Raw genomic sequence first — 22,057 nt, 5'->3', positions numbered from 1 at the left:
GGGGACCACTAGACAAGGTTGTTCAAAATTCGATCCAGCCTGGCCTTGGACACTTCCAGTACAAGAAAGACAAGGAACTACTGGAGAGTGCACAGCACAGGGCCACAAAGATGTTTAGGTGTCTACAGCACTTTTTATGAGGAGAGACTCAGGGAGCTGTCAGACTCTTCAGTGAGACAGGACTAGAAGCAATGTCCGTAAACTAAAGAACAAAAAGTTTCACCTTAACATGAGAAGGGCCTTTAAATTGAGAGTGGCAGAGATGGGCCGGTCAGGGCTGCCCAGGGAGGTCGTGGAGTCTCCCTCTTTGAAGACATTCAAAACCGACCCGTACGTGTTCCTGTGAAGCCTGCTCCAGGCGACCCTGCCTTGGCAGGGGCCTTGGCCGAGATGATCCCTAGAGGTCCCTTCCAACCCTAACAATCTGTGATTTTGTGATTCAGGCTCCCTGGGCAGCCTGTTCCAATGCCTCACCACCCTCGCAGTAAAGATTTTTTTCCAAACAGCTAAGCTGAATTTTCCTGGTGCCGCTATGGTAAAGCCGACTGACGCCCCGGCTCGGGGAAGAGCTGCCTGTGCCCGGCTAAAGCGCCTTTTCCGCGGGCACACCCAGCGCCGAGCGCGGGCTGAGTTACACCCAGTCACAACGCGGCTGTGCCGGGGCCCTGGCCAGCGCTGTGACCGCCCGAGCACCCTGCCCTCTCCCGCCGGTGTCCCGGCAGGCAGGGGCTGCCCGGGAAGTCGCACACCCTCGCTGAGCCCGGCAGGCGGCAGTGCCCGAAGGCCGGAGGCGCGCGGCTGCCGCTTTTCCCGCGCAGCCCGTGAGGTGATCCCGGCGGGAGCGCTCCTGGCACAGGTGCGCTCTCACAGCTCCTCAAAACCTCCCGGCTGTCGCAGGAGTCCCTCGCCCTGCCTTGGGACAGTTCTACCGCGGGGCTTGGAGCGAGGCTTCTTCCCTGTGGCACCGCCCTGCTTTGCTTCCAGGTGGGCTGGGGCACAGGGAGCAGCGCCTTCCCCTTCTCTCGGTGAGGCTCTGTCACCAATCCAGCATCCTGTTTCCCTTCAGTTTTGTCTGAGGTAAAACGTGTTTCCTTCGCTCTGGTCTTAGATACGTTGGATGGCTTCGCCTGTATTTCAGGCCAGTTTGGATCCCCACATCCTCATGTCACATCCATACACAACTTGGGTCCCTCAGCAGCACTAGCCCCATGGACATGCCCAGGCGTGATTACAGGCTGGATTTGGGATTTTTTTGTAGTATGAAACTTACCCAGTGTGACCTGTCACCCTTCCTCAGAGCTGGTGCTTAACTTGTGCACCCTGAGCCTGAGTGCAGGACAGCTTCATACTTCACTGAATGCCACCGCCATCTTCACATCCTGCCTCAACTTTTCAGTCAGCCTGACAGTAAGAGTAGCTACTCTCCCTCAGACTGGTGTTGTTCCCAGCTTTAATAAGGAGGCTCTTTATTCCGACTTCCTGGTTGTTACTGAAAATTGCAAATATTGCTGCCAAGCTCTGGGGTTTAGTTGTCTATTCTGACAGAAAAGACAGTGATAGCCATTCCCTGACTGATGTTCTGTTCAGTTTAGCAGCAGCTCAGCGATGGTTTCAAGTTCATGTGCTGTGATTATTGGCATGTTAAGTTGTAATTTCTCCCACACACGTAAAGTCCTCTTGTACAGAGGGCAGTTGTGTTTATTTCCAATGATTTATTATCATTAGTTCTTTCTCAACTGGCAGTTCTGTGTTAACTGCTAATTTTCTCTTTATCCTCTCTCCTGGAGGGAGAAGCCTTTTGCAACCACTCTGTCCCATTAGCTTTTAAGATGTCTGGGAAGATTTAACTTAGGCTTAATACAGCAAGTGGTTCCCACAGGGGAGTCGTCCTCAAACAGCAAGCAGGACACTGGAGCATTGCAGAATGTGTTTTACAACATCTCTGGCACAAAAATCCCCAATAAACCTTATGAAAGCTGAGGACTCAGGTTTTTTTTTTCCATGGTTGCATAAGGACAAGGTTTTTTTCTCTTTTGTTTCACATGGTCCTTTCCCTTGAGCTGTAGCTTTTGGAATTGTCTGATGAAGTGATAGTCTTGGCTGGCATTTAAAAAGACTCCTATTTTTCATGATTGCTGAAAAAAATTGTTTTCCTTTAAGGTAAGAAACAAGAAAACATTATTTCTTTTAAATTACAATTGTAAAACATTCACCTTGTGATTTTTCTAGGGTATGACTGAGGTTAATCTGTTTAAAGTGTAAAGAAAGCACAGCAAAATCAGAACAGCAAAGTTATCTTTGACATTTTTCCTGGAAAATATGTTTCCAGTTCATAATTTTTTAATCTGGATTTACAGAATTGCTTTACAGGTGAATACCTGGTGAGTTCATAAAATTTGGGATTAAAATATTTATTGCTGTCCTCACTGTGCTGGTGAGACCATTTCCCAGAATTGTTTTAGGGTTTGAAGAGGGGAGAAATACTAAACCAGCTTCTTCTGGTGTGCAGTGTTTGTTCCTGGCTTTCTAACTGCTTGACTTTCTTTGAAATACTTTGACTGGAAAAGGTGCTACAGTTAAAAGGTGACTTTTTCTTCAAATAATGAAATGTTAGATTTTTTATTTTGTTCCTAAACATTCTAACTCGTTACACTGAGCCTGGCCTGTGCTGCAAAGCAAAGGAGCACAAAATAGGCACCCCACAAGACGGGTAATATGAATTCCTGTTATTCCCATTCACATGTTATTTGTTAGTACAGCATCAAAGGATCATATTCTTAGTCTGAAATTCTGTTTCTTTGGGTTCTTTTTGGTGGTTTTTAGGAAGTTCCAAAAATTATAGAGTTTCAGCACATATGCTCAGTTGATATGGCAATGAACATACATGTGCTCTGTATTCATTCATCCTTGCCTTTACTCTGAATATTTTGGCTCTTGCAAATAATTATTTTTTCAAGTATAATGAATTACATATAGCAAAAGGATATTCAGCTGTTTTAGCTGACCAAATTATGTTATACTTTCTATGCATTTCTATATATTTATATATATATATGTTATTAGGTAAATGAATAATCAGAAGAATTGCTTATTCATTTACCTAATAACATATACTTATAAAGGTCTTTAAACAAATACCTGCCTTATAGAAATTTTTTTTTTTTTTTTATTTTAAGACCCAGGTGCTGCTTTGGGGCAATCAACAATATACCATGAATAGCACCAGACACCAGTCTCTGTTCTTTGTCAGTCTGCCCGAGCTGCAAAAACTCTGTGCTGCTACAGTAACGCTGAGTTCTCAGATACCAGAAACTGAGGCAAGGAGTACACAGATAAAGACTTGCAGGTAAAGAGTTTTGACAGCTGTTATTTCCAGAAGCTGCTAGTGGTTGTTATTCAAATATTTTATTAGCAGTACTAGAATTAACTGTAATAAAATCAGCAAAATTCTTATCAGTGGCAAACCGTACAAAATTGTTTAAAATGGGGTTTTTTTTCCTTGGGCAGGGGATTTGCTGTCTATTGGGAAACAAAAAATAAGTTTCTGTTATGTTTTAAATTTCATAGGCTAAAACTAACAAATCCACATACTTCAAACTAATGAATGGTTGAAATTAGTGTGTGTTTACCTGCAAAGCTGGAATGCTTCATGTAGGTTGAGACTAAGTGAAAAGACTATTTAGAAAACAGATGTATGCTCCTTAGCATTCACCAAGCATTATGTTACTCCCTTTAAAAGAGAAGGGGAGAAATGAGAAATTCTGCCAAAAGGAGCACTTTTGGAGAGTTTCATTCATGTGCCAAAGGCCTGTAGTCTTAGACCACTGTGGGTCTTCTAGAGCAAGTAACTTGGACTAATCCAATTTATTATACTGAACCAATGGAAACTGATTAAAAGTGGAATGTATTGTTTTTGCAGAAGGTGAGGAAAATAAATTTATGCTGTGAAAATAAAATATTTTGTAATTTCTTTCTCACCTTTTTTATAGACAATTATTATTCCTGTATCAAGAGATCCTTTCTGCACCTGTTCTTGGGACACTGAATCAAATTTCAGTTGTGATGGCGGTCAGTATCACTGTGTAAATAAGTATCTGTAGTTACAGACTGCTGCAGATGGGTAGAGGGCACCTCACTCAAAAGAGAGAAGCAGCACAATGTTTTATTGAGGTAAAATAATAATTTGACAGAGTTCGATGGGTCTGATGGAATTTAGCAGTTTCAGCTGTGGTCTGGCAAGGTTTAGGAAGTTAAATGCCAAGGTTTGCCTTAACAGTTACACATGGAAGAAACATGAAAAGGAAAACTAAGTTAGAATGACTCAGAGAGAGACCAGAAGTGTAAAGAGGGCCCTCCTGTGGAGACATGAGGTTCAGAGTGGATCCCTCTTTGGAATTCCTTTTTGGAGCCTACGTGTGGCTGCATCCAATTGTTGTCTCAGACTTCGTCAACAGTTCATGCCTAATGGAATTATCCCTACAATGTTTATAGTATCTGAATAGTTGCACGGATTAGTAATTCTCCACAGCATGAATTCAGCATGCTTTCAGTCACTTACTGCAGATCACATGTAAGGGGGTCTCTCAACCTTTTGTAAAGAAGGATCTCCTAATTTCCAGTATGGAATCTCTAAACTTGAGAGGGGTCCCTGCTCAAACAGAGTGACCTGCCCTGCAGGCCAGCTGCCATGAAGTCTGGCATTCTGGGAGTGCTCACGTTGGGCCCATCCTGATATTAATATTTAAACGGTGAGTTAGCTGGCTCCTAGTCAATAGAATAGACAAGACAGATGTTTTGATTTAGCGCTTTCTGTACTTTGGTTATCTTGCACTTTTGGGTTTCAAAAACAGCTTTTGAAATATTTTTCAAGACACCTTCACTCCCTTGTACATGAGCCAGGGACTTTCCAGCTTGCAAGTTCATCCCAAGGATGTGAGGCCTGTTGCTTCTCGGTCAGTCTGAACCAAAGTATGTCTAGGGGTCAATTGTATTCATTATGTTACTTTAAGAAGTGTTTTGAGGATCAATGATAAGTAAAAATATTTCGTTTAAAGCAAACTTTTGGTTTTGTGCATTATAGAAGGACAACTTAAGTCCTCTACTCCTTTGATGAAATGGCCTTTTAGGATGGTGAACCAATCTGTGGAATGAAGTGGACTCAACTAGTAAAGTGCCACCCAATTCACAATGAGAGAAGCAGACGCAGCATTCTGCTGCTTTGTTTTGGGCAGTCTTTGGCTTGCTTGGCTTGCTTGTTAATGTATCTCTAGCTAGAAATAAGATTACACTATGACAAATGCTGAGCTAATTTTAGTTTTCTCATTTAAAACGCAGGATAAAGTGTTTGCTTAATTATTCCCTTGCATGCTTTTCACAGGCAAAGTCACTGTTGTACCAGAATTTAATTTACAATTTGCTAAAATAACTCTTAATACCAGCCACTTGTTTTATTTTTTTATTGTTACTTTTAGATACCATTTTATGAATCAGGAATATGTCAAGCCTATGTAGAGAGACAAGGAGCTACTGTAAGTGCTGAAATATGACACAGTTCACTGTTACATTTGTCTGCAATTGCTGTTGGCAGAGATGAGTATTTTTCATAGGCCATGCAGTTTGCACTACAGAAGCCAAGTTTCAGGGTGAGTAAGTCTGCCCCACAGACAAAATATGTCCTGTGCATTATGGTATGGTAAGTATACTTTGTCAGAGCCAATGGTTTTAAGAAGTTTGTGAATAATTTCCCTAGATTTCTCTGTTCCAGTGGCATCCTGCTCCTGCTCAGAGGCATTGGGGGTTGACCTCGAGACAACCTTTGGGCCACAGACCTACAGCTCTCCTGCTGGTGTCATCCCCTTCCTCCAGTGGGATTGTTCAGGCAGCTGAACTGTCTCCCCATTCACCTGTTGGTTTACCCAGCCTGTATAGGACAGTCTCAGGGAAACAAAACAAAAGCACAGAGAAGAAATTGAACCCCTGACCTTAACAGCTGATGTATTTTTAGACCATTATGCATATAATTTACTATCTTCTAGTATGCAACATCTGTGGGGTTTATGAATGTATGTGTGGAGGCACTAAAATTGCTGAGCCAAAAGACTGGTTGTAAGCAAAGCCAGTAGCTCTCATAATTCATTTGCACAGCCAGTTGAGTGTATTTTAATTTGTTCCAAGAAGTGCAAATGCATATGCAGATTAGTAAGACATACACTGTTCAAATATGCTTACCTTACAGAACTGCTTTATGTTGATACATGTAGGTGACCTGTCATTGTTAGGTTTTCCAACATCAGCAGATTGGTAGTACCAAGCAGTTCCTTGTAGGATTTATTAGAAACATCCCTCTGGAGGTGTATTCCTTAACTCTTTTTAACCTACTGTAATTCATTTCTTGACTAATGCTGATGGTCAAGAGAAAGCTCTGCAGAACAGGCAGGCAAGTAGAGCTGCCGGGGGAGCAAAGCTACATTTATCTACTGTGATTGCCAGAAAATGTCTCTGGTCTTGAGTCTGACAGCAGAAGTAACATCAGCTTTGGATGTTGTGCCTGTAGTCTGAAAGGAGTTGCAGATCTAGTAGAGTACTCCAGAGGGTACAATTAATCTTTTCCCCAAGTCTATTATCAGCCCTGTGAAAACATTCTGGAACTGTAGAGCACCTCACTTTGATGGCATGTGAAATCTAAATGCCTACATCAAATACTGTGCTAACTTCCTCTTGTAGCTAAGTAGATGAAAGCTAAAGGTGTGTGGCATATACTAGGATTTGGCTCCAAGATGCAGTAGCAGTACATTTGCTGAAATTTTGACTGAAGCCTTTAAAAATTTTTGTTAAATTATTAAAAATGTATGTTTCTTTTTGTCACTGTTTTTAGATGGAAGCGCCACAAACAGTTACTCCAGGCCTTCTCCAAACCTGTCTCTCCTACACCCTTACAGCCCGACTTGCACCCAGATGGAACAAGGCTGGTCATCTCTTGGTGCAAGGTATTTGAATCACTTGGGTCAGGGATCAAGCATTTAGTTTTCAGTTCTTTATTGTTGCATTTATTTTCCATCATTTAAATTCCGTAATTATTTCATATATTATAATAAATCGTTTCATTCCTTTATCCTATTACTTTTTTTCTTTATTTGCACTTTTATTGTTTTGTTATCAAAGTTCAATGACAAGTTAATATTTTGAATGGACATGGCATTCACCTTTTCATCTTCTTCCTTGTCTTTGTAATAGATCAAATAATTATGTCAACTGAATGCAGTGTACCAGATGAATAATTTCCAAACCAAATATTGTTGGGCAGTGAATGTCTTCTAAAAATTTGGCCTGTTTTTCAGATTCATGCTTTCAGCAGTGGCACTTCTGCACATGGTTGGAAGGCTCTTCTAAAGAAGTGGCTTTCTGTCAGACCCTCTCTTTCTACAAAGCTCTGTCTTTTTTGGATCATAGTTGCTTTGCCTGACATCTCTCTGCTAACTCCTGTGTAGTATACACGTGAATTACCAAAGTATGGAAAACCAGATGTACTTGACATACTGCAGCATGCTCGTATGAAGTAGAGCAATTGTATACATCATTTCAAATATACCCTGAGAAAAGTGTGCATGTAGTTATCTTATTTCTAGCCACAGTAACAACAGCACCCTGTTCTCAGTATCTTTAAAATATATGGGTCTCAGAATGAAATCAGCTGATTCAGGAGTAGCAGCTGGAAGTAGAGGGTTAGGAGGAAAAAGTGATGTATAGATTGCTGCCCACTAATGTATTTTTATGTATTTCTCTCTTTCTTATAGAAGATGTTAATGAATCAGTGAAAAGTTAATTGATAGAGGGAATTTTCTCTCCTTAGAAGGAACACACCTGTCAGCATTTGTGACAGACACAAACAAAACTGTGTGATTTCTCTTTTTCTTTTTTTTTTTTTGCATAAAGACTTTAGACATAGGATTTAGAAAATAATGTCTGTCTATTCTATTTATTAAGGGAAGGACTTTTTGTCTCATTCAGGAAGGCAAAATGCTGTTGGTAAGTACAATATTCTGTTAATGGTAAAGTTGAGAGAGCAAGGTAAAGGTAAGTAAGTACTTTCATACTGCCACAATCTTGGTATTATCAGCACAGTGTCTTTGGTTTTCATTCTGAAATAACTTCTGTCAAAATACACTTGGTGGCAGGTGATGTTCTGTCCGTAATAGTTGTCAGCTCAACTGAACCTTTGAAAAATTACCCACAAAGAAGATAATTTTTATACTAATAATCTACAGCCTTAGATTGACATTTGCCATTTTAGAGTTATAATTATTGCAATTAAATGCACTTGCCTCAAATTATGAGTCTTGCAAATGATGTGAAAGTTCCATAACAACAGAGAGGAAAATGAGCTTCAGTGACTGTCCAGTGTACACTATGTTTGCTGTTCACAAAAGTGAAGTCACAAAGCATGCTGTTTAGCTATTGCAAAAATTGCAAAGTAGTATTTTTATTCCACTATAAAAGTTAAAGATTACATTTGGGGATGCTGGAGCCTAAATTTGTAGCAGAGATATATGTTGAGGAACTCAGAGCTCAGAGAAAGTTTTGGAGGTGTGCCCATAAATGCTTGCCTTGCTTATTTAGTCTTTCCTATTGACAGCTCCTGGGTGGAAAATACTGGGCTGAATGACTCAGTGCAGCAAATGGCTATATGAACTACATTTGCTTTGAAAATGGGTGTTTGTGTATCGAGGATAAGAGTATCAAGCACGCAGTTCCACAGCCAGCCTTGAATTTCTAAGTTCCTGTATGACAGTAATTCATTATTATTTTTATTTTTCATAGTTTTTAATTTCCATGCTGAGCAAGTCTAGCTTTTGATTTTCAAACACAGCATTTTGACTAATAATTACCTAAATAAATATTTGGGTTAACTTTCTGTCTAAGAGATGAGCTGTAATTCAAAACAGGATGTTGTGCTTTTTTTTTCAATTTAGTTATAGACCTCAATGTGTCAGAGAGACAGCTTTGCATCAGTGTGGAGCCTTGCTCAATTCGGCTGCCACCCCCTGAGGTATAAGCCAGTTATATTTTCTATGACTGTGTTTGTTTTATTAATCTTTATCTTCTTTTCTGTTAGGTGACTTCCAGTTAGCATGATGGGGATACAAGTGCTTATTTCTGATTGCACTGAGACATTGACCATATTCATTGACTATCTGCACGGGTTATAAAAGCATAACATCCATATCGTATCTATATTAATGCATTCTAGCAAGCACTGTAAAACTGAGATTCAATGCTAGGAGAGCTTTCAAAAATGCCAACAGAATATAGCAGTGAAGTGTCTTTGTGACTCTAGATTACTTTCTAACAGTGTTTTCTAGAAAGCTTTCAGTCACACTGTAGTACATAGAGAGTTTTGAGTAACAACAGTGCAACTACAGGTGAGTTGTCAGCACCATGATCAAAGTCCCTTTATATAGTTATTATGGAATCTGCTTAATTTCTAAGCAGCCAGGACTATGCTGCTTGTAAGTATAATTAATACATTGTTTAAGAAATCATGGTTGAGGTTGAAAATTTGTCATCCTTTTTGACAGCCATGTCACCTGTGGTGAAAATGTCCGTACAAGCAGGGCGTATTTGTCAGGTTTGCTAGTTTCTTCTAAAATAAGTATTTCTGATTCAAACTCTTCTTTGTTGGAATAGAAGATGAGGATTCTTTCTGAGACCTACTTGGGACAGCATAAACATTTAAGCTATCTATAGGAATCCAGCTCCCAAATAATACAGACCAATGATGGGAAAAAAATCATGATGTGGCTTTATTAGAAGTTTCCTCCTTTCAATACTTTTCTAAAACAGAAATGGCCAGATTTTATTGTCTTGTGAATAAATGAAAACTCTGGTAGACCACAGAAAGATAAAATGTTTCTCAAATCTCAGTCTTTGATTGTCCCCTACAGTCAAATTCTGACATTGTGAAAAAGTATGGTATTTTTTTGACTTCTCAGAGGATGAAACTGCATGTCCCATTAATTCTGTTCCTTGGATATTTGCACATGCTTAGGCAAAGTGACACCCAGAGTTACTAGAATGTCAAGCATGGGTTTCTGATTTGAATTTTAAAAAATATGCATGGAGTTTTCAAACTGAGAGCTGTCTCAGTTTGAGAAATACCTTCTAAACACTTATTAAACCATTTCAAAAAAGTTTAAATCTCTCTGACTTCAATAAACTTTAAGCCTTGTACTTGCATGGCTTGTGGAAGTATAGGCTCTAATATAAGATAATGTGTTGGTGATGGGAATATCTTCTGGAATAATAAATCTGTGAGAGCTGATGAAAGAATAATAATGTATTAAGTTTCAGTGTCTTGTGATACACAATTATTTTTGAAAATTTTAAATTTGTACTGCTGTAGAATTATTTGCAAGTAAACTTTCTTTTCTATTTTAAGCTGGGAGATTTTGATATTTCAGCAAACACTGTAAAGCTGTTTGACAGCAATGAAAATACAGTTATTCAACAACATTCCATATTAAGTAACTGGTGCTATGTTTTGCCAAGGTAGGAATCTGTTTACATTTCAGGAGAAATAAACATTTCCCAGAATATTTGCCTTACAAACTGTGAATTTGATACTAGTGATAAGAATACTTCTGTTTTAGAGTCTGAGTTATATTCAGGAATCTTTTTTTTTTTTTTTGTTTCTGTTATCTCGTTGTTAAGGAGAATAAGAAAAAAAATCAACTAATCATAAATTACACATTTAAATACTATTTCAATTTTACTAATCTTTGTGCTACTTCTGTGGTATGCAAGAACATCATAAACACAATTTTAGCTAAGTGTCAATTTAAGGAAAAAGTATTTCCACCTTTGCCACAAACCACCTCTATTTTTACCTATGATTTTTCACCATTAAATATAAGAGAAGTAATTATGATATTTGCTTTTGTTCTACATTCACGGCTAGCGAGGGTTGAAGAGAAATTGCACTTGTAGGAGCCAAATTCTTTTCCATACTTCAGGAAATATTGTTATTGTTATGTGATAAACTTATAAGCTAAAGGTATTAGTCCTCAAAACATAAAAATAATCTCTAAATACTTTGAATGCCAAAAATAAGGGGTTTTTTTTCCAAAAGACCATTATATTTTCAGCTGGATTTTATGACACCTTTTCTAAGCATCCCTTCTTTACCTGTGCACAGCATGAAAATGGGTCAGATCATAAACATCAGCCACATAATTCCTCCAGAATCTCCTTTCCATTCATATAAAGATTTTCAGATGCACTGGAAGAGTCTGGTAAGAAACACATACACTGCTTTCATTTTTCCCTCCCTTTTTTGTATTTATTGAGTTTGTCCTTGTAATACCTGTTTGTATTTGGTTTATCTAAGTATGGATATATTCTTCCTGAGGATCTTGAAGAGACAAAAATATACTTGAGTGTTTACTTCAAACCAATAGGGGAAAGGTTCTTCACGTATCCTTTCAGAATATATTTGTTATGTTTCCTTTCCTACGCTTCTAGCTCTGCTTTTCATTTTTGAATGTGGCGCATTTTCTTGTTTCATAATTTCATAGAATCCAGTAGAGAAGTGTTTCACTAGACAAACTGAAACAAAATGTTTAGTCAAGTCTCTGTCCCAGTATGAATAATAGGAAGTCAAATAGAACAATTTGCTTCATGGCTTCCATAAACTTGATAATGCCATTCTAAATGCTGATGTAGATGAAAGAGTTAAATTCCTGTAAAAATGTGGCCCACACAGATTTCTTTTAAAGAGAATTTTCCTGCCAGGAAAGAATAGTCTAAGGATTACCTTTATTGAGTAATCTTTGCTATCATAGGTTAGTGTGGTATAATTGTGAAGTCCTGTAACTTTATAACCTTCAGGCCCTTAAGGAACTAAGTGCTTTTGTTCACCTTTTAAAAAAAACTTTAGACATGTTCATGCTTTCTTCTCAATGAAGATGATTAATAATTATAGAATTGTAAAGAAACTTGTTATATACCTGAACACTTACTCAGGTACCCTTTAAGTTGCATTCGAAGTCAGCCAGTGCAGTATTTCCCTAGAACAGATGCAGAAAGTGTAGTGAACTCCTTTCTTTCTGACATGAAGAGCAATTTTTCACAACTGTGTGGATTTCCAGTAAAGATGACAAGTAAAGCACTTTATGCTGCAAAGGAACTCTCCAGGGCTTCAGTGCATGTAAGACTTTTTTATAAACATATTAATGGTACTTACTTTTTCACGGTATGAAGTGGTCTTTATCATATTCAGAGCACAGAAAGAGCATATAACTATTCTTTTCACAGCAAACTATCAATCCTGTAACTTTTAATTCATGTGTAAGTAAAAGCTACAGTATTTGCCATGGTAAAGGTATTATTGACATTATAAATACATAAAAAAATGGACTTGGTGTTAATTAGTTGCTATCAGTATTTGCAGTTCAATAGATGGTTTTTTTACAATTGGATATCCAGAACTTTCTCAAATCTCTTCCATAATAATAACAACAACAGTAATAACAACAACAATGACAGTAGCATTATCACTGTTGTCACTATTACAAGGGCATGTAATGGCAGGACAAGGAGGAATGGCTTTAAACTGACAGAAGGTAGATTTAGATTCGATATTAGGAAGAAATTTTTGCTGTGAACATGGTCAGGCACTGGAACAGGTTGTCCATAGAACTTGTGGATTCCCCATCCCTGGAATTGTTCAAGGCTAGGCTGGATGGGGCTCTGAGCAACCTGGTCTAGTGAAAGTTGTCCATGCCCATGGCAGTGGGTCTGGAACTAGATGATCTGTCAGGTCCCTTCCAACCCAAACCATTCATGATTCTATTATTATTATTATTATTATTATTATTACAATTAATTTTAAAATAAAATGAAAACTATGTGGACATAAGCATTTTAAAACACTCAAGCTGTAAGATTTACCCCATGTCTGGTGATGGAAAGGAGGCAAGTAATCCAAACTCCTTTAATTTGAGGTTGTGTCAAAGGCTGAGACTCAAATTTCTTTGGTAGTAGTGAGTGAAAAAAGAAATGAAGTAATTAATTCTAAACAAAGAATAGTGACAGAAGTTGCAGAGGTTCTAAAATACTATAATCCTCTTTCAGAAAGCAGTTCCTGTTTATGTCGCTCCAGTGATCAAAGCTAGAATGGGTTCTCTGTGTCATCTGCAGTTTTTATAGACATCCAAACTGTCTTTTGCTCAGAATAGAGATGCTCTTAGAAGTCTTCCGAGTTGAGGAGCCCTGTCAGTCAAACCCTCTGCAGACCCCCTCAAAAGGGGTAGGCATTATCCAGTTGGAAAGCACTAAACCATGATAATTACTTCTAATTTAAGTCTTTCCTTCTGAGAAATACGATATTCTAGCATAGTTTGTAAGCAAAGAACTGGAGGAGGATTTAAAAAATACCTTTAATTTATAGTGACAACTAAATATTGTTTGAAAATATAGTAATTCTAATTCAAAACACATAATTTTATGCTTCTATATTGTGATGTGTATTGGGTTGATATCATATAGTGATGCATTAGGTGGCACTATCAGATCTTTAAATCCAGTTTATTAAATTTAGCAGCTCTTGTTGTGTTGCAGGAAATAAAACCTAAGCATACGAAATTGGACGGTGAGATGGTTTGTGTAGTATCTCTAACGCAGGCTCCTCCAAGGAAACAGACTTTGCCTCGAATTCCTTCACCGTGCAGTACGGAGAACAGCCACTGGATGGAGCGTTTGATCAAAGAGCCAGGAGCCCACAGTTTTTCGAGTAGCAGTAGGAGTACAGGAGGGCTTAGCATTGAAGCAACCGAGAAATCAATGAGCTACAAGCAAATACCAGGAGTACCACAGTTACCAACTGCAAAATCTTTAGGAACACCTGAAAACTCAGCCTTTGAATCCACACCCCCAAAAGTCAGCAAAATTATACCAATTTTCAAGGGAAAGTTGATGCAAATGAATGGAAAGATCACAAATCAAATAGATAGGAAGAAAAGGGAAAATGCTGAAAGGCATTCACCAATAAAAAGTGTGGGTGTTTCATCTTCTGTGCTGTCTGTGCACAAGTCCAGCATAACTCAGGTTTTCAAACACCTTCAACATATGCCAGTCAAAAATCCTACTGACAGCAGCGTGCTTCAGGTAAAGAACACGAAGACACAGGCAAAACATGGTACTCCCATATTCCGATGGAAAACCCAGTCTGGTGGACAAATTGCTAACTCTGATTTTTCTGAAAACTCAGCTTCAGCTGAGAATTCAAGTGAAGTCAATCACAAAAAGGCAAATTCTCCCTTCTTTCTTAAGAATGTTGGGCCAGTGCTTCAGAAGTCAAACACCAGTCCATGTCTGAATACATATGAATCTCCTAATTCCAGTGCAAGAAGGGGAAAAAAGTTTGCAAGTCAAAATACTACTCAAGTTCTTGAGAAACAACACCAGTCAAAGGAAGTGCATTTGCAGATTTGTAAATTAGACAATGAAATGACAAATTCCAGTTTGTCACTGCAACAAACAAAGAGATCAAATAAAGGAGCTGGGTTAAATATTCATGAATCTGTCTTCAAAGATACAGTGTGCATGGCCGAAAGTGAAGAAAACAAAGCAGCATGCCACTCTAAGGACTGTATTGCTGAGACAACCAGTCATCATTCCAAACCTAACTTTGAACAGGTACAGTAAAGAACAGGGCTCATCCTCACTGCTTCTCACAAATTCGAAAACAACGTTAAGCAATAAAAAGCATGACTTTCATCATGTTCTACCATCATTCTAAATATAGTTTCCTAAAATTCTACCATATAACTTAATGTTTTCAGCCACTGCTGCTTTTTTTCTGAAAAGGAAGATGATTTACTGTGTTTTGTGAAATACCCATTTCTTTTATTTGGGACTTTTATGGTGAGGTAATTAGTTTTCCTTTGTTTAAAACAGTTTGTCCAGGTCTGTGTGAGGTTAACATGGTGACATTTTTTTGGTGTTCAGTCTCTCTTCATATGAAACAATATTAATGGAATAATTCCTTCCTCCTGAAAGGAATCTCAAACCTCATCAATTGTGTAGTGCTGACAGCAGTTATGTGTAAAGCATTGTGCTGTTAGACAAATATGGAAGTTTTACAAATACAAGTTTAATTACAATTTCACAAAAAGCACAAGTTGCAACAGGAAAAAATCCCACTGGACATGAGGAAAAAAATGTTCAGTGTGAGAATGGTCAACTACTAGAAAAAGTTGCAGAGAGAAGTTTTTGGGTTTGTTAGCTTTTCAGATTCTCAGAACTTGACTGAGTCAAGCTGATCTATTTTTGGAGTTAGCTCTGTTTTGAGTAAAAGTTATGATTACATGACAGCTAGAAGTACTTTACAACCTAATTTTTCTGTGATTCTCCCTGCATTTCAATGAAATAAATAGTTGAGCTGATTTCAGTGAAATTTTTATGTGGGTGGTACCCCATATATCAGGGACATGGATGAAATGTCTTGTGCTTATCACTTTTTTCATCTATAAAATGTAGTTTGGAAGGTTATCTCAGCTTTGTGTGATAAGGGCACCTTTTGAAAAAGTAGGTAATTTTAACAGTCAGAAAACGTATTCAAAATGTTGTGGGATGTTTTTGCTAATGAAGGTATAAACTTCTATACTTTAAGACAATTACAGTGAACAAGTATCTGACATGTGAAACACTGACCTCAAAACCGACTTTGCCAGTCAAGGAGAGCAACATGGAAGCACCTGTAAAGAAAGGTTGTGCCAGAAGAAGACAGGTAACCACCCCCCCGCCCCATGCACTCCTTAATCCAGTCCAGAAGGACCTGAATTAAGAGATAAAAAAGATATTTTAAAATTTTTAGCATGTTCCAATTAAAATGGGCAGGCTAAGAAATCTTACTGAACTCTCTGTATAAAATTAACCTTAACCAGGAAAAAATTAGCAGTAACCATTGGGTATGATACTGTCACTTGAAGAGTTCATTTAAAATGTTTGTCTCTGGGAAGAGATGCTATTGAAATGTTTAATGACATTAATGTTTCTGAAGCAGATTTTCTAATTCTACAGAAAACAGTTTTATCCTGCCCAGTATAACTCTGGGCATTCTCAGTGGCTCTGTGAGTTTTTCATCTAGAGGACTTGAATTAAGCAATGTTCTGTAGAAATGACATCTTGTTTTGTTATGGTTTTAAAGCCAAATACAAGACAGTTCTGGAAGTTTTAACTGTAATTAAAAGAACAAAGGCTGTGCTTCCTGTGCAGTTCAGAAAAAGGCCAGTACAGCAACCCCAGGGGCCAGCTGCAGGAATACACTCATACCCCAGAGCTCAAGCTGCAGCAGGGAAGAGAGGAGTTTGTGTGGGAAGCGCCAGCCCAGCTGCTCTGAGCTGGCCCCATCCAACTGCAGCTGGGAAAGGCCCTTCCACAGGGCCACCACTGAATCACTGGTTACACAGGCTCAGCACTGCAGTACTACAGCAGTAGAGTCAGTCTCACAAGGAGAAGAAAACCAGCAGCTAAAAATAGCTGTTTATAAGAATAACCCACAGGGGTCTGGGTATTGAGGGGAGACTTCCACCACAATACAAATTAATGAAGTCCTTTGCCTGCCACTGGGAATGACTCAGACACACCAGAGCTTGTGATCATGGAGAGCTTGTAGCTGGTCTGGCAGCACTGCTGGAATGGGGAAGGGGCTGTTCTAGTCAGTAGTCACAAGTGCCACATGCATTCCTCACTCTCCAGGCAGGCTGTGACTAGCACAGGCCTGAGCCCTGCAAGCTACTTTTGGGAAGTATCAGGAGACAGCAAGTTCTCACTGCCACACTGCCACTGCAGTGCTGCCATTGCTGGACTCAAGGGAGGTGGATGCACAGCTCTCGGGAAGTTTCAGTGGTGTGTCAGGAATAGGAAAGAGACTTGTCTGTTAACTGGGGTAGGATGGACTCTGATACTTATTGAGCTGATTCCTCCTGTCCCCAGATTAAAATATAATGGTGCTGACTGGGGACACTGCTAAACACATCTCTGAAGAGTAAGACTTTGTCATTACCTCAAGAATGATCAGTTGGTTTTGAAAGTCATGGTAGCTAGAATGTAAAGGGTATTTTCAAAGTAGCTGTAGTCCTAATTATTCAGCCGCTGTACTTATACTTTAAATTATTTCTATTGGAAAACAGAACCTTTTATTAATTACTTCTTATTCAACTAAGCATTTCACAGAAACAACTTTTTTTTTTAGTTGAACTGTTAGCTTAGTATTGTTGCTTCATTTGCTTTACTGGTTTTTGCCCTTTTCTGTTTGTTTGTCTTGTTTTTGTGAGCAGAAAGAAGAAGGTTATTCAAAGTTAAAGAGAGCCAAAAGAAGTAAACCTTCTACCTAACGTGTTCTGGAGTATTGAAAGAAAACTCTGGGTACATTTATTATGAATTTTAAATATTTTATTAAAATAATATCACACCTGTAATAGTTCCTATGCTTTTGGATCATGATGATGATATCAGCTGTCTACAAAGGAATCACTTTATTAAAGAAATGGCTTCTAGGGAAAACTGATAAGGTAACAGAAGCTAAGGACACTAGCAAATAAAGCTTTGTGCTTTCATAGTGAAACAAGCAATGTTTTTAAAAAGGCATGTTGTACTTACTAGAACTTAGAGTTTGACATAAATTTGTATTTTGACTGGCTCGTTTTTCTCTCAGACTAAAATAAACCTGGTTTTTGGGCTTCAAAGTTTCATTTGAATCTGAGCTGAAGTTAAACCCAAAACCATTAAAGTGGAGCTGTGTATATTATGTGACATCATTACAAGAAATGGGGTGGCTAAATGCTCTTGTGTTGCTGAGATCTAATCAAGGACAAAATTGCTTCTCATAAAAACGGAATAAATTTAGTTTTGTGACAAGATATTTCAACCCACGTTGTGGATGGTTTTCAATAACAGTCTTGCAGGATAAAACAAGCTTGTCCTTTGAATGTTCCTTTGATTATTAAGAATACAGCATTAGGATATAGTATAAGAACCTCACCATGTTTAAGGACCGAATGCCTATCACAAGTTATCAGTTGTAAAACATCCAGGAAGGAGTAGTCTGTATGGTTAACTCTTTCAGAGATAAATAGAAGTATATTTATTCAAATGAAAATATTGATGTAAGCAAGATAGTCACACAGACGGAACAGCACAAACGTCTATTTTACAAAGCAAATAGAAAAACAGAGTAATAAAGAAGCAAAATATAAACTGTACATCATTTAACCTGGCTTTTAGCTTCAATGGAAGTGATAACAAGTAGCCAAATGTGCTTTTTGTCTCAGAGATGCACTTTATGTCCTTCCTTTCCTTATTTGGATATATTTTCTCCAGTGAACATATATATCAGTTGTATGCTTTTCCTAAAGAAAGTCTGTGTTTTGGATGGCAGCTTTCCATCTATGGCCTTCATACTTTGGTATTCAGCATATTCTGTTCCTGGGTTTAGCGTTTCATCTCTCCTGCTTCAAGCCAGGCAGCTCAGGCATGGTCCTTCTTCAGAGGTGATCTGCTTTAGTGATCAGTACAGATATTCGTAGGTCCAAAATCTGTGACTTTCACTGAGGACTGATGAGCAGAAATGGTGTCTCTGCAAATGGTTGGAACTTTACTTTTTTTTACTCTGATTTTTTTCTTATTTATGAGTTAAATGCCACAGGATCAATTTGATCATGGTAGACAATGCTTAAACCCTGGAGAGAAGAGTCTTTCATACAGTGTTTAAAATATGACTCCCAAGGATCCCACTGGTAGGGGTCCTTCACTGGTGTTGATGATTTAAAAAGAAAACTGGAGCTAAAACAACTTCCGCTGTCGGATTCATGCCTACGGTTTTGATTCTGAAAAGCTTTGCTCTAAATTCCTTTACCGTATATTACTACACATGCATTCAGAGTGCATGTTTTCGTTTGAGCACTTGGGAATTACTTGTGAGTTTTCAAATTTACTGTGTAGCAAGATTTATGTATGAGAAGTCCTTACATTGGAATTCAGTGATGTAGTCAGCAGGAAGGACTTTGTTCTATAATTCATGAAAATAAAAACATTTTTTACAATTATGTTGCAAAAGGGCTTGGTTTTCATGACTTATGTGCCAAGTTGCACAGCCTCTTGACTTGGCCAGGAAATCATAGCATCATCCTAAATTTTTTCTTTGTTTTGTTGGAGTGTGTTAATAAAGCAACGTGAGAGAAGTATTTATCATTTTAAGAAGGTGAACATTTGATTCTAATACTAAGAGTCTCCATGCTTAGTTCTTTATTAATGAAAGTCATCCTATCATTTTCAAGGTCAAAACTACTGTAAAAGAGAAATTTGTTTTCTAAGACAAATCAGAAGAATAGAGCTTCCAAAGGACAGCATATACTACTACAGAAAGATGCTTTAAAAGAAGCATTTGCATCATTGCAAATGTTGGTGGAAGAACAGACATATTAAAAATGGCAGCACTGAAGGTCCCAAGCCTTTTCCGCTGATCTGCAAAACTCTTCCTGTTGTTCTGCTCCTGTGTTGTAGTGAGATACTGACCTTTGGTTTTGGTTGCCAAATTTCATTTAGCAAAAGAGAAGATACAAATTCGTCACATTTAGAAATAACAGTAGTATTTCACCTGAAAGTATTTGCTGCCATTACTGTAAGGATATTGTGTGAACATAAGAATAAGGTAGGAAGTCCATGCAATTGGAATTACATAAAAATTCTCAGCAGTTTTGGGCTGAGATTTATTGGATTGTTTCTTCTAAAAGGTGTATCTCTCAAGCCAACATTTAGGAATTTATCATATAATTTGAAGGCTATTCTACAGAAATTTCAACAAATCCATCTTTCAAACGCTTTCTTGATGTGAAATAGTAGGCTAAAATAGTATCTTTTCTATGGGGTGAAAATAGTTAGCTTCATTGAAAAAAAAAATCTGAAAATGTTCAATCTTTCAATGAAAAAGCAATTTCTTTTATGAAAAGGAAAAATTTCCTAATCAAATCTCATAGCAGAAATAACCTTTGGACTGTGTACATCAGTAGGTTGTTGGTACCTAAGTACCATGCTCCAAAAAAGAGTTGCTATTGTAATATTTTTTCTGTTATCCTATCCATACTCCATTGCTATGGGATTGTTTCAGGTTAGGACTTAATTTATTGCATGGTTGACCATTTATAAATGCTAAAGAATAGTTTCTTAAAATTCCGTCTCTTACTTTCTTGTAGAGTTAGAAATGTGGTTTGGCTGCCTGACCTCAGCCAAAGGTTAAGAAGGTGTGAGTAGACTTCTGCAACAGAAGTTCCTTCTTCCAACACCACAAGTGGTTGTGATATTTTGAGGGCTTTAGATTTAAAAAGCCAGATCAAAAGAAAGGATAAATCTATGCATAATACCACAGATTTCTCATGGAGAGAATTCTTTCTTGTTCTGTATAAAAATGCAGACATTTAATCTGAATGCCCCGAACCCAAACTTTGTAAACAGAATGCAAATACAGATGTGGAAACACAGCAATATTTTTCTGCTTCATATTAGCCATAGACTTCTCAGTTGTCTTTTGGTTTCTTCTATGATGCAAACTTTCTCTGTTTTCCTCCATTCAGGTTCCCAAGAGGGCAATAACATACTTGAGGATCTCTGAGATTTGTGTATTTTGCTGTTTGTCATTGGTAGCTGTTTCTGGATGAAAAATTGAGGGTAAAATACAGTCAAGTGAATCCATGTATCACCAGCTTCTTCAGACAGCTCAGGTTAATAAGCCTCTAATGCATTTGAAAATTTAACTAAGTTGTTTAGTTTTTGAATCACATTATGTCTGTCCTGCTACTTGCTTGCACAGTTAATCTTTCTTCCAAATTACTTTCTTGTTTCTAGTCGGGTTTTTAAAGATATAATATTTAAATCTTTGTTACAGTGTCTGGGCCAGTTTGTTTCATCAGCAAAAAATTTCCAAATAAGTTTTCCTTGTTGAGTCCAATGGTTAGAAAATAAACAATTTTATTCCTATGGGAATAATTTAAAGGCTGGATTTGACTCTTTTAATTCTTGTTGTAATTTTTGATGACTTTTCAGATATTAAACTGCTCTGTAAAAGATTAAGTTTAATTGATGACACCATTCTTCAGGAGTTCATACAGAACCTGTGGTTGCCCTTTGAGTAATTTTATTGCCGTTAGTGTGTGTTCAGTGACCTAGTTCAAGGTGCAGATACAAATATATACACATATGTAAGATTGTTGCCTCACTTCACTGCTTTGAAGTGAATATTACTGTGTTACCTGGAAAGCAAGAATCAAATGTCACACTAACTCCTAAACTCAAACGTTACAGAATGCGGAGAGAAACAATGGACTCAACACGATTCAGTGTGAATCAGGCAGAAGCCATTTTATTGACGAACTACTGTCCCTAATATACAATCCTTGCTTTCCCTACACACGATCGTGCATAATTATTATTGGTTAAGGCCTATTTTCACACACTACTTTATGCTTTATGATTGGCTCGTGTGTGTGTGTCACATCGTCCGTCGTGTATGTCACAACTGTCCTTCAGTTTGCATTTTCTTATCCTTTTCTTCCTTTGCTTTTCCCTCCTTCACATCCTCCCCAATGCTGCTTGTTCCTTTCTCACAACCTTCCCATGGACTTTTTCCCCTGTGTACGTGCTTAAGTCCTTCTGTCTTACATGCTCTGGTTCTTCTATTTTATGGCTGGTTCACGATATGTCCATTTTCTAGTAAAAACATGGTTTCCACATTTCTGCCCTTTCTTTCCTTGAACCAGCCATATGCTATATATTGATTTCTACACCTTTCTAGAAATACAAGTGATTAAACATGGCAAAACAATTAAAAAACAAATAAACACGGCCCCTATAATAAGGATTTGTTTGACAATAATCTTTCAACCACCCAGTAAGCCCAAATCCTTCCAACCATGTGTCTAGCCCATGTCCTGTCGTGATCTTTTTCATGTTTTCCTGTATTTCCTTAAGCCTTCTATGGATGGCTACAGAATGATCAGATAAATTC

General features: G+C 38.0%; 1 protein-coding gene across 1 annotated transcript; it reads left to right on the top strand.

Annotated features, from left to right (window-relative positions):
- Positions 1-3,182: 3,182 nt before the first annotated feature.
- On the top strand, positions 3,183-20,990 carry CUNH18orf63 (chromosome unknown C18orf63 homolog). The gene is made up of 14 exons (XM_042048884.1): positions 3,183-3,346; positions 3,990-4,068; positions 5,472-5,528; positions 6,875-6,986; positions 7,984-8,025; positions 8,970-9,046; positions 10,436-10,545; positions 11,192-11,288; positions 11,384-11,469; positions 12,019-12,202; positions 13,615-14,691; positions 15,668-15,784; positions 17,337-17,424; positions 20,628-20,990. The coding sequence occupies exons 1-13, from the start codon at positions 3,213-3,215 to the stop codon at positions 17,391-17,393; spliced, it is 2,229 nt and encodes a 742-aa protein (XP_041904818.1). The 5' UTR covers positions 3,183-3,212; the 3' UTR covers positions 17,394-17,424; positions 20,628-20,990.
- The last annotated feature ends 1,067 nt before the right edge of the window (positions 20,991-22,057 follow it).

The sequence above is a fragment of the Corvus kubaryi genome, unplaced genomic scaffold (assembly GCF_017639235.1).
Source record: "Corvus kubaryi isolate FWS band 111438036 unplaced genomic scaffold, C.kubaryi_AGA036_p1.0 68, whole genome shotgun sequence".
NCBI lineage: Eukaryota > Metazoa > Chordata > Aves > Passeriformes > Corvidae > Corvus > Corvus kubaryi.
Note: the sequence above shows the minus strand (reverse complement) of the source record. Positions and strands in the feature narration are given on the sequence as shown.

Coding starts and splice junctions, on each gene's coding strand:
- CUNH18orf63 (XM_042048884.1), top strand. CDS start 3,213: ATGAATAGCACCAGACACCAGTCTCTGTTCTTTGTCAGTCTGCCCGAG. Junction 6,987..7,983: donor TGGTCATCTCTTGGTGCAAG/GTATTTGAATCA, acceptor CTATTTATTAAG/GGAAGGACTTTTTGTCTCAT. Junction 8,026..8,969: donor AGGAAGGCAAAATGCTGTTG/GTAAGTACAATA, acceptor TTTTCAATTTAG/TTATAGACCTCAATGTGTCA.